Below are 13,001 nucleotides of genomic sequence, written 5' to 3'. Positions count from 1 at the left end.
TGGGATTCCCCAGCCTGTCCTGGGATTTCCAGCCTGTCCTGGGATTCCCAGCCTGTCCTGGGATTTCCCAGCCTGTCCTGGGATTTCAAACCTGTCCTGGGATTTCAAACCTGTCCTGGGATTCCCCAGCCTGTCCTGGGATTCCAAACCTGTCCTGGGATTTCCCAGCCTGTCCTGGGATTCCTCAGCCTGTCCTGGGATTCCTCAGCCTGTCCTGGGATTCCCAGCCTGTCCTGGGATTCCCAGCCTGTCCTGGGATTTCAAACCTGTCCTGGGATTCCCCAGCCTGTCCTGGGATTCCAAACCTGTCCTGGGATTTCCCAGCCTGTCCTGGGATTCCTCAGCCTGTCCTGGGATTCCCAGCCTGTCCTGGGATTCCCCAGCCTGTCCTGGGATTCCAAACCTGTCCTGGGATTCCAAACCTGTCCTGGGATTCCTCAGCCTGTCCTGGGATTTCCCAGCCTGTCCTGGGATTCCCAGCCTGTCCTGGGATTCCCCAGCCTGTCCTGGGATTCCAAACCTGTCCTGGGATTCCAAACCTGTCCTGGGATTCCTCAGCCTGTCCTGGGATTTCAAACCTGTCCTGGGATTCCAAACCTGTCCTTGGATTCCTCAGCCTGTCCTGGGATTCCCCAGCCTGTCCTGGGATTTCCAGCCTGTCCTGGGATTTCCAGCCTGTCCTGGGATTTCCCAGCCTGTCCTGGGATTCCTCAGCCTGTCCTGGGATTTCCCAGCCTGTCCTGGGATTTCCAGCCTGTCCTGGGATTTCCAAACCTGTCCTGGGATTCCAAACCTGTCCTGGGATTCCCAGCCTGTCCTGGGATTCCTCAGCCTGTCCTGGGATTCCTCAGCCTGTCCTGGGATTCCCCAGCCTGTCCTGGGATTTCCAGCCTCTCCTGGGATTCCCCAGCCTGTCCTGGGATTTCCCAGCCTGTCCTGGGATTTCCCAGCCTGTCCTGGGATTCCTCAGCCTGTCCTGGGATTCCCAGCCTTCCCTTCCTCGCCAGGGGGGAGCAGCCCCAGGCCCTGCAAAGGAAGGATGTCCCTGTTCAATTCCTGCAGCCCCGGGCCGTGTCCTTTGGTTGCCCAAATCTGCCTTTCCCGGCCCTGAAATCAGCTTTGGCTGCGGCATTCCTGCCTCCAGAGGGCCGGCCCGGGTGGAATGTCACCGTGCTGGTGTCCTTGCAGCGCTGGCTCTTTACCCTCCTCCCGACACTGGGAAAGGGGAACGAGGGGAAAGAGGGGAAAGAGGGGAAGGAGGGGAAGGAGGGGAAAGAGGGGAAGGAGGGGAAAGAGGGGAAGGAGGGGAAGGAGGGATGTCCAACTGCTCAAACGGATCCTGCATTTCCCCTTTCGTACACCCAGAACCCAGAGGAGAGCAGGGCCAGCACAAAGCCCTGCCCGACCCTGCTGGCATCCCTCCTGGCAGGGGAGCTGGAGGACAGGGACACCTGTGTGACACTGCAGTGGCACAGAGCAGGGCTGGCCTGGAGGACAGGGACACCTGTGTGACACTGCAGTGGCACAGAGCAGGGCTGGCCTGGAGGACAGGGACACCTGTGTGACACTGCAGTGGCACAGAGCAGGGCTGGCCTGGAGGACAGGGACACCTGTGTGACACTGCAGTGGCACAGAATGGAGGACAGGGACACCTGTGTGACACTGCAGTGGCACAGAATGGAGGACAGGGACACCTGTGTGACACTGCAGTGGCACAGAGCAGGGCTGGCCTGGAGGACAGGGACACCTGTGTGACACTGCAGTGGCACAGAATGGAGGACAGGGACACCTGTGTGACACTGCAGTGGCACAGAGCAGGGCTGGCCTGGAGGACAGGGACACCTGTGTGACACTGCAGTGGCACAGAATGGAGGACAGGGACACCTGTGTGACACTGCAGTGGCACAGAGCAGGGCTGGCCTGGAGGACAGGGACACCTGTGTGACACTGCAGTGGCACAGAATGGAGGACAGGGACACCTGTGTGACACTGCAGTGGCACAGAATGGAGGACAGGGACACCTGTGTGACACTGCAGTGGCACAGAGCAGGGCTGGCCTGGAGGTCAGGGACACCTGTGTGACACTGCAGTGGCACAGAGCAGGGCTGGCCTGGAGGAGAGGGACACCTGTGTGACACTGCAGTGGCACAGAATGGAGGACAGGGACACCTGTGTGACACTGCACTGGCACAGAGCAGGGCTGGCCTGGAGGACAGGGACACCCTGTGTGACACTGCAGTGGCACAGAATGGAGGACAGGGACACCTGTGTGACACTGCAGTGGCACAGAGCAGGGCTGGCCTGGAGGACAGGGACACCTGTGTGACACTGCAGTGGCACAGAGCAGGGCTGGCAGGGCTGGCCTGGAGGACAGGGACACCCTGTGTGACACTGCAGTGGCACAGAATGGAGGACAGGGACACCTGTGTGACACTGCAGTGGCACAGAATGGAGGACAGGGACACCTGTGTGACACTGCACTGGCACAGAGCAGGGCTGGCCTGGAGGACAGGGACACCCTGTGTGACACTGCAGTGGCACAGAGCAGGGCTGGCCTGGAGGACAGGGACACCTGTGTGACATTGCAGTGGCACAGAGCAGGGCTGGCCTGGAGGACAGGGACAGCCTGTGTGACACTGCAGTGGCACAGAGCAGGGCTGGCCTGGAGGACAGGGACACCTGTGTGACATTGCAGTGGCACAGAGCAGTGCTGGCCTGGAGACAGGGACACCTGTGTGACACTGCAGTGGCACAGAATGGAGGACAGGGACACCTGTGTGACACTGCAGTGGCACAGAATGGAGGCTGTGTGACACTGCAGTGGCACAGAGCAGGGCTGGCCTGGAGGACAGGGACACCTGTGTGACACTGCAGTGGCACAGAGCAGGGCTGGCAGGGCTGGCCTGGAGGACAGGGACACCTGTGTGACACTGCAGTGGCACAGAATGGAGGACAGGGACACCTGTGTGACACTGCAGTGGCACAGAGCAGGGCTGGCCTGGAGGAGAGGGACACCCTGTGTGACACTGCAGTGGCACAGAGCAGGGGTGGCCTGGAGGACAGGGACACCCTGTGTGACACTGCAGTGGCACAGAATGGAGGACAGGGACACCTGTGTGACACTGCAGTGGCACAGAATGGAGGACAGGGACACCTGTGTGACATTGCAGTGGCACAGAGCAGGGCTGGCCTGGAGGACAGGGACACCTGTGTGACACTGCAGTGGCACAGAGCAGGGCTGGCCTGGAGACAGGGACACCTGTGTGACACTGCAGTGGCACAGAGCAGGGCTGGCCTGGAGGACAGGGACACCTGTGTCCCAGGGGCCACCAGCACAGGCCCTGAAATTCCCCTGCCCAGGACCCCTGGGAGCTGAGCAGCCCCAGAGAAGAGGGAGAACAAAATGCTCTCCTTGCTCCCCCTGGGTGTCGCTGCTCTGGGAGGAGGTTGGAGGTTTTTGTCCAACAGGGGAATGTTCATTGGCTTCATTTGGATTGTTTTAATTAATGACCAGCCGTGGGCAGGCTGTGTCAGGCTCTGGAGAGAGGCACGAGGGTTCATTGGCATTCTTTGTAGCCTTGGCTGTATCCTTTCCCTATTCTTTAGTACAGCATAATATAATGTAATATAATATAATATAATATAATATAATATAATATAATATAATATAATATAATATAATATAATATAATATAATATAATATAATATAATATAATTATATAGAATTATTTTTGTATAAAATTTATATTATATTATATATAATATGATAATACTAATTATATAACATAAATATAGAATATAATACAATATAATATAATATAATATAATATAATATAAATATATAGAATTATTTTTTATAAATATAGAGAATATTTTTGTATAAAATTTATATTATATTATATTATATTATATTAGATAATACTAATTATATAACATTAATAGATGTAATTAATATATAATTAATATATAATATAATATAATATAATTCTATATAAATATATAGAATTATTTTAATAAATGTATAGAATTATTTTGTATGAAATTTATATATTATATTATATTATATTATATTATATTATATTATATTATATTATATTATATTATATTATATTATATTATATTATATTATATTATATTATATTATATTATATTATATTATATTATATTATATTATATTATATATTAGCCTTGTAGGAACATAGAGTCAGAGTCCTTCTTTCCTTCCAACAATGGGGACCCCAGAAAATGCCACAGCCAGGGCGGGCTTTGGGTGGGACACAGGACAAATCCTTCCCTGGCAGGGTGGGGAGGGGCCGGGGTGGAATTCCCAGAGCAGCTGGGGCTGCCCTGGATCCCTGGCAGTGCCCAGGGCCAGGCTGGACACTGGGACACCCTGGGACAGCGGCAGTGTCCCTGCCATGGCAGGGGTGGCACGGGGTGAGGTTTGGGGCCCCCTCCCCCCAGCATGCCAGGGTTCCCGGAGCAGGAGCCAGGTGCCTGGCTCGGTGCCAGGTGCCCGCTCAGCACCAGCCCAGCCCGGCCAGAGCAGCACGAACCTGCCCAGGAGCCACCCAGGCCACGCCCAGCACAGGTGAAACCCAGCAAGAGGTGCCGCCCCAAAATGTCCATTTCCCCCCAAAAGGAGCCCCCAGGACTGCCCGTTGTCACCGACATGTTCTATGAAAAATCCTTTCCTTGGGATTTTTCCTCCTGAGAAGCTGAGAGGCCTCAAGAACAAAATGTAAACAATTCTTATCTGCTGCTGTGGGATGCAGCAGGTGGATCTGGGATTGGTCCATGTGGTTGTTTCTCATTAATGGCCAATCCCAGTCCAGCTGTCCAGACTGGCTCGGTCAGAGACAAACCTTTGTCATTCATTCCTTTTCTATTCTTAGCTAGCCTTCTGATGAAATCTTTTCCTCTATTCTTTCAGTATAGTTTTAACATATTATATATCATAAAATAATAAACCAAGCCTTCTGAACATGGAGTCAAGATTCTCATCTCTTCCCTCACCCTGGGACCCCTGTGATCAATGCAGGTACACCCTGTGACAATGCACCAGCCCGTCACCGTGTCCAACACGCAGGTGTGCCCGCGAGAAACAGCCCAGCACCCCCGAGGGTGCAAACCGCGAATTTCTGCCCATCCGAGCTTGGGGTGAAGGAAACAGCGCCTGGGAAGGCGGCAGAGCCCAGGTGAGAGCAGGGCAGCACACCTGGCTGCTGCCCAGAGCCCAGAGCCCAGGTGGGAGCCACACCTGGCTGCTGCCGAGAGCCGCAGGCAGCAGGAGGGCTCCCTCTGGAGCGAATCCCGAAATGGGAACCGAACAGAGCCCAGGTTTCTGCCTCCCCCTGCAGCGATCCCAAAATGGGAACCGAACAGAGCCCAGGTTTCTGCCTCCCCCTGCAGAGATCCCAAAATCGGAACCGAACAGAGCCCAGGTTTCTGCCTCCCTCTGCAGCGATCCCGAAATGGGAACCGAACAGAGCCCAGGTTTCTGCCTCCCCCTGCAGTGATCCCAAAATCGGAACCGAACAGAGCCCAGGTTTCTGCCTCCCCCTGCAGTGATCCCGAAATCGGAACCGAACAGAGCCCAGATTTCTGCCTCCCCCTGCAGTGATCCCAAAATCGGAACCGAACCGAGCCCAGGTTTCTGCCTCCCTCTGCAGTGATCCCAAAATCGGAACCGAACAGAGCCCAGGTTTCTGCCTCCCTCTGCAGTGATCCCAAAATCGGAACCGAACAGAGCCCAGGTTTCTGCCTCCCCCTGCAGTGATCCCGAAATCGGAACCGAACAGAGCCCAGGTTTCTGCCTCCCCCTGCAGTGATCCCGAAATGGGAACCGAACAGAGCCCAGGTTTCTGCCTCCCCCTGCAGTGATCCCGAAATGGGAACCGAACAGAGCCCAGGTTTCTGCCTCCCTCTGCAGGGATCCCGAAATGGGAACCGAACAGAGCCCAGGTTTCTGCCTCCCCCTGCAGTGATCCCAAAATGGGAACCGAACCGAGCCCAGGTTTCTGCCTCCCTCTGCAGTGATCCCAAAATCGGAACCGAACAGAGCCCAGGTATCTGCCTCCCGCTCCCCCTGCAGTGACCCCGAAATGGGAACCGAACAGAGCCCAGGTTTCTGCCTCCCTCTGCAGCGATCCCAAAATCGGAACCGAACAGAGCCCAGGTTTCTGCCTCTCTGTCCAGTGATCCCGAAATGGGAACCGAACAGAGCCGAGGTTTCTGCCTCCCCCTGCAGAGATCCCAAAATCGGAACCGAACAGAGCCCAGGTTTCTGCCTCCCCCTGCAGTGATCCCAAAATGGGAACCGAACAGAGCCCAGGTTTCTGCCTCCCCCTGCAGTGATCCCAAAATCGGAACCGAACAGAGCCCAGGTTTCTGCCTCCCTCTGCAGTGATCCCGAAATGGGAACCGAACAGAGCCCAGGTTTCTGCCTCCCTCTGCAGTGATCCCGAAATCAGAACCGAACCGAGCCCAGGTTTCTGCCTCCCCCTGCAGAGATCCCAAAATCGGAACCGAACCGAGCCCAGGTTTCTGCCTCCCTCTGCAGTGATCCCAAAATCGGAACCGAACAGAGCCCAGGTTTCTGCCTCCCTCTGCAGCGATCCCAAAATCGGAACCGAACAGAGCCCAGGTTTCTGCCTCCCCCTGCAGTGATCCCAAAATCGGAACCGAACAGAGCCCAGGTTTCTGCCTCCCCCTGCAGCGATCCCAAAATCGGAACCGAACAGAGCCCAGGTTTCTGCCTCCCCCTGCAGAGATCCCGAAATCGGAACCGAACAGAGCCCAGGTTTCTGCCTCCCCCTGCAGAGATCCCGAAATCGGAACCGAACAGAGCCCAGGTTTCTGCCTCCCTCTGCAGTGATCCCAAAATCGGAACCGAACAGAGCCCAGGTTTCTGCCTCCCCCTGCAGAGATCCCAAAATCGGAACCGAACAGAGCCCAGGTTTCTGCCTCCCCCTGCAGTGATCCCGAAATGGGAACCGAACAGAGCCCAGGTTTCTGCCTCCCTCTGCAGAGATCCCAAAATCGGAACCGAACAGAGCCCAGGTTTCTGCCTCTCTGTCCAGTGATCCCGAAATGGGAACCGAACAGAGCCCAGGTTTCTGCCTCCCCCTGCAGTGATCCCAAAATCGGAACCGAACAGAGCCCAGGTTTCTGCCTCCCTCTGCAGTGATCCCAAAATCGGAACCGAACAGAGTCCAGGTTTCTGCCTCCCTCTGCAGTGATCCCGAAATGGGAACCGAACAGAGCCCAGGTTTCTGCCTCCCCCTGCAGAGATCCCGAAATCGGAACCGAACAGAGCCCAGGTTTCTGCCTCCCCCTGCAGTGATCCCAAAATGGGAACCGAACAGAGCCCAGGTTTCTGCCTCCCCCTGCAGTGATCCCAAAATCGGAACCGAACAGAGCCCAGGTTTCTGCCTCCCTCTGCAGTGATCCCAAAATCGGAACCGAACAGAGCCCAGGTTTCTGCCTCCCCCTGCAGCGATCCCAAAATCGGAACCGAACAGAGCCCAGGTTTCTGCCTCCCCCTGCAGAGATCCCGAAATCGGAACCGAACAGAGCCCAGGTTTCTGCCTCCCCCTGCAGAGATCCCGAAATCGGAACCGAACAGAGTCCAGGTTTCTGCCTCCCTCTGCAGAGATCCCAAAATCGGAACCGAACAGAGCCCAGGTTTCTGCCTCCCCCTGCAGTGATCCCAAAATCGGAACCGAACAGAGCCCAGGTTTCTGCCTCTCTCTGCAGTGATCCAGAAATCGGAACCGAACAGAGCCCAGGTTTCTGCCTCCCTCTGCAGAGATCCCGAAATGGGAACCGAACAGAGCCCAGGTTTCTGCCTCCCTCTGCAGAGATCCTAAAATCGGAACCGGACCGAGCCCAGGTTTCTGCCTCCCCCTGCAGAGATCCCGAAATCGGAACCGAACAGAGCCCAGGTTTCTGCCTCCCTCTGCAGAGATCCCAAAATCGGAACCGAACAGAGCCCAGGTTTCTGCCTCCCCCTGCAGTGATCCCAAAATCGGAACCGAACCGAGCCCAGGTTTCTGCCTCCCTCTGCAGTGATCCCAAAATCGGAACCGAACAGAGCCCAGGTTTCTGCCTCCCTCTGCAGCGATCCCAAAATCGGAACCGAACAGAGCCCAGGTTTCTGCCTCTCTGTCCAGTGATCCCGAAATGGGAACCGAACAGAGCCCAGGTTTCTGCCTCCCCCTGCAGAGATCCCGAAATCGGAACCGAACAGAGCCCAGGTTTCTGCCTCCCTCTGCAGTGATCCCAAAATGGGAACCGAACAGAGCCCAGGTTTCTGCCTCCCCCTGCAGTGATCCCAAAATCGGAACCGAACAGAGCCCAGGTTTCTGCCTCCCTCTGCAGTGATCCCGAAATCAGAACCGAACCGAGCCCAGGTTTCTGCCTCCCTCTGCAGTGATCCCAAAATCGGAACCGAACAGAGCCCAGGTTTCTGCCTCCCCCTGCAGTGATCCCAAAATCGGAACCGAACCGAGCCCAGGTTTCTGCCTCCCCCTGCAGAGATCCCAAAATCGGAACCGAACAGAGCCCAGGTTTCTGCCTCCCCCTGCAGTGATCCCGAAATCGGAACCGAACAGAGCCCAGGTTTCTGCCTCCCCCTGCAGTGATCCCGAAATCGGAACCGAACAGAGCCCAGGTTTCTGCCTCCCTCTGCAGAGATCCCAAAATCGGAACCGAACAGAGCCCAGGTTTCTGCCTCCCCCTGCAGTGATCCCAAAATCGGAACCGAACCGAGCCCAGGTTTCTGCCTCCCTCTGCAGTGATCCCAAAATCGGAACCGAACAGAGCCCAGGTTTCTGCCTCTCTGTCCAGTGATCCCGAAATGGGAACCGAACAGAGCCCAGGTTTCTGCCTCCCCCTGCAGAGATCCCGAAATCGGAACCGAACAGAGCCCAGGTTTCTGCCTCCCCCTGCAGTGATCCCAAAATCGGAACCGAACAGAGCCCAGGTTTCTGCCTCCCCCTGCAGCGATCCCAAAATCGGAACCGAACAGAGCCCAGGTTTCTGCCTCCCCCTGCAGAGATCCCGAAATCGGAACCGAACAGAGCCCAGGTTTCTGCCTCCCTCTGCAGCGATCCCAAAATCGGAACCGAACAGAGCCCAGGTTTCTGCCTCTCTGTCCAGTGATCCCGAAATGGGAACCGAACAGAGCCCAGGTTTCTGCCTCCCCCTGCAGAGATCCCGAAATCGGAACCGAACAGAGCCCAGGTTTCTGCCTCCCCCTGCAGTGATCCCAAAATGGGAACCGAACAGAGCCCAGGTTTCTGCCTCCCCCTGCAGTGATCCCAAAATCGGAACCGAACAGAGCCCAGGTTTCTGCCTCCCTCTGCAGTGATCCCAAAATCGGAACCGAACAGAGCCCAGGTTTCTGCCTCCCCCTGCAGCGATCCCAAAATCGGAACCGAACAGAGCCCAGGTTTCTGCCTCCCCCTGCAGCGATCCCAAAATCGGAACCGAACAGAGTCCAGGTTTCTGCCTCCCTCTGCAGAGATCCCAAAATCGGAACCGAACAGAGCCCAGGTTTCTGCCTCCCCCTGCAGTGATCCCAAAATCGGAACCGAACAGAGCCCAGGTTTCTGCCTCTCTCTGCAGTGATCCAGAAATCGGAACCGAACAGAGCCCAGGTTTCTGCCTCCCTCTGCAGTGATCCCAAAATCGGAACCGAACAGAGCCCAGGTTTCTGCCTCTCTGTCCAGTGATCCCGAAATGGGAACCGAACAGAGCCCAGGTTTCTGCCTCCCCCTGCAGCGATCCCAAAATCGGAACCGAACAGAGCCCAGGTTTCTGCCTCCCCCTGCAGAGATCCCGAAATCGGAACCGAACAGAGCCCAGGTTTCTGCCTCCCCCTGCAGAGATCCCGAAATCGGAACCGAACAGAGTCCAGGTTTCTGCCTCCCTCTGCAGAGATCCCAAAATCGGAACCGAACAGAGCCCAGGTTTCTGCCTCCCCCTGCAGTGATCCCAAAATGGGAACCGAACCGAGCCCAGGTTTCTGCCTCCCTCTGCAGTGATCCCAAAATCGGAACCGAACAGAGCCCAGGTTTCTGCCTCCCGCTCCCCCTGCAATGACCCCGAAATGGGAACCGAACAGAGCCCAGGTTTCTGCCTCCCCCTGCAGTGATCCCGAAATGGGAACCGAACAGAGCCCAGGTTTCTGCCTCCCCCTGCAGTGATCCCGAAATGGGAACCGAACAGAGCCCAGGTTTCTGCCTCTCTGTCCAGTGATCCCAAAATCGGAACCGAACAGAGCCCAGGTTTCTGCCTCCCCCTGCAGTGATCCCGAAATCGGAACCGAACAGAGCCCAGGTTTCTGCCTCCCCCTGCAGAGATCCCGAAATCGGAACCGAACAGAGCCCAGGTTTCTGCCTCCCTCTGCAGAGATCCCAAAATCGGAACCGAACAGAGCCCAGGTTTCTGCCTCCCCCTGCAGTGATCCCAAAATCGGAACCGAACCGAGCCCAGGTTTCTGCCTCCCTCTGCAGTGATCCCAAAATCGGAACCGAACAGAGCCCAGGTTTCTGCCTCTCTCTGCAGTGATCCAGAAATCGGAACCGAACAGAGCCCAGGTTTCTGCCTCCCCCTGCAGTGATCCCAAAATCGGAACCGAACAGAGCCCAGGTTTCTGCCTCTCTGTCCAGTGATCCCGAAATGGGAACCGAACAGAGCCCAGGTTTCTGCCTCCCCCTGCAGCGATCCCAAAATCGGAACCGAACAGAGCCCAGGTTTCTGCCTCCCCCTGCAGAGATCCCGAAATCGGAACCGAACAGAGTCCAGGTTTCTGCCTCCCTCTGCAGAGATCCCAAAATCGGAACCGAACAGAGCCCAGGTTTCTGCCTCCCCCTGCAGTGATCCCAAAATGGGAACCGAACCGAGCCCAGGTTTCTGCCTCCCTCTGCAGTGATCCCAAAATCGGAACCGAACAGAGCCCAGGTTTCTGCCTCCCGCTCCCCCTGCAGTGACCCCGAAATGGGAACCGAACAGAGCCCAGGTTTCTGCCTCCCCCTGCAGAGATCCCGAAATCGGAACCGAACAGAGCCCAGGTTTCTGCCTCCCCCTGCAGTGATCCCAAAATCGGAACCGAACAGAGCCCAGGTTTCTGCCTCCCCCTGCAGTGATCCCAAAATCGGAACCGAACAGAGCCCAGGTTTCTGCCTCTCTCTGCAGTGATCCAGAAATCGGAACCGAACAGAGCCCAGGTTTCTGCCTCCCCCTGCAGTGATCCCGAAATGGGAACCGAACAGAGCCCAGGTTTCTGCCTCCCCCTGCAGTGATCCCGAAATGGGAACCGAACAGAGCCCAGGTTTCTGCCTCTCTGTCCAGTGATCCCAAAATCGGAACCGAACAGAGCCCAGGTTTCTGCCTCCCTCTGCAGAGATCCCAAAATGGGAACCGAACCGAGCCCAGGTTTCTGCCTCCCGCTCCCTCCGTCGCCTCCTCCCGGGCCCCGGGCATGGAGCCGTGCCCGCAATATTCAGTCATTAATTGCTTTTCCTGCCTGGGCTTGCGTGCGGCAAGGAGGCAAATCAAAGATTCCTGAAGAGACAGGAAGGCTGCCCAAGCTCGTGGCACCCTCCCAGGGATCTCCCAGGAATCAGAATCCCTGCTCCCGGGCACGATTGCACAACAGCCTCAGCAGCCCAGCCCGGGGCAGAGAATCTCCCCGGAAAGGGAGAGGGGATAACTCTGGGACACACACACACACAGACCGCGCTCTGCTGGCAGCTCAGCGAGGCTCTGCCCCTCATCCCCGGCAGGAAAAGCCCCCCAGCCATCCCCAGGGCTCATTTGCATACAGGACAATTAACAACAAATGGATTTCATGCGGAAAGGGGGGGGAAAAACAAAAGTCAGATCATGTACAAAGTGAAGTCAACTTACTGCCTGCTTTTGCTCTTCTTCCTGGAGAGGAGAAAGGTGGAGAGAGAGAGAGAGGAAGGGAAGGGTCAGTTATGGTGTGAAAAACGATGATTTCACCCAAAACCCCCAGTGACAGGCCAGGACGTGGAGCCAGCACCTGCAGCACGGCAGGACACCAGGGCAGGACATCTGTCCCACTGTCCCACGCTGGTGCCAGCAGGGACACCCCTGGCCACGGGAGGGGACACCCAGTGTGAAAAATGCCTATTTTATGGTTGGCTTTGTGCAAATATTCAAATGAATATGATTTGTGTTGTGTTAGAAAGTGGTGCTGTATCAATTCTCTTCAGTAGGGTGTTAAATATAGTTTTAGGTTATAAAAAAATGCTAAAATAGAAACTGTGCTATGTGAGATTTTTTTTTTTAAAGAAAGGACTGGCTCAGAGATAGCAGCCACAGGACACCTGAATCTTTCAGAGAGAAAGAATTTACTGCCCCATTATCAGAAGAAACGAACTTCATCCTGCCTTGAAGGTGCTGCTGGGGCTCAGAGGAAGGAGCTGACCCTGCCCAGACAGAATCCTGTGTGTGGATGGAATTGATGCACCAGGGATGAGCTGTATGAATATGCAACAGGCTGTTGCTTTTAAGGGTTAATCCTCTGTTCATGTGGGTCCTTTTTTGGGCTGATTTTGCCCAGAAAATGTACCAGGACCATCCATAACTCTTTGTTTTTATTGTCTCATATTGTCCTAGTCCAAATTGTCCAAATTATTATTACTCTAATTCTATTGCTATTTTTATAACTATTTTATTACCATTAAACTTTAAAAATATTAAAACCAAGTGACAGGCGTTTTTCACACCCAGGGGTGTCTGCTCCCTTGGGCAGGACGTCATGGCCTCAGCCTGGCACAGGGAAGGTGCCCTGCCCGTGCCAGGGGGGAGCTGGGGGGGTCTGCACTCCCTTCCCACCCAAACCCTGCCACGATCCTCAAATCCCACCCAGACCTGAGGCCCACAGACCCCAAACCCATCCCCGGGTCTGGAGCTGCCCCTGGGGGTGCCCAAACACACAAAGTGCCAGCACAGAGCCCCAGCAGCA

General features: G+C 55.4%; 1 protein-coding gene across 8 annotated transcripts in view; it reads right to left on the bottom strand.

Annotated features, from left to right (window-relative positions):
- Positions 1-13,001, bottom strand: part of DTNB (dystrobrevin beta) — a 237,789-nt gene that overhangs the window by 95,426 nt on the left and 129,362 nt on the right. For all 8 annotated transcript variants that reach the window (XM_059843204.1, XM_059843205.1, XM_059843207.1 and 5 more), the window contains one exon: positions 11,918-11,938. In XM_059843204.1, the coding sequence (XP_059699187.1) occupies positions 11,918-11,938 (21 nt within the window). The remainder of the gene's footprint in view (positions 1-11,917; positions 11,939-13,001) is intronic.

Source organism: Haemorhous mexicanus, chromosome 3 (assembly GCF_027477595.1).
Source record: "Haemorhous mexicanus isolate bHaeMex1 chromosome 3, bHaeMex1.pri, whole genome shotgun sequence".
Classification (NCBI taxonomy): Eukaryota; Metazoa; Chordata; class Aves; order Passeriformes; family Fringillidae; genus Haemorhous; species Haemorhous mexicanus.
This window is presented reverse-complemented; position numbering and strand designations above follow the sequence as displayed.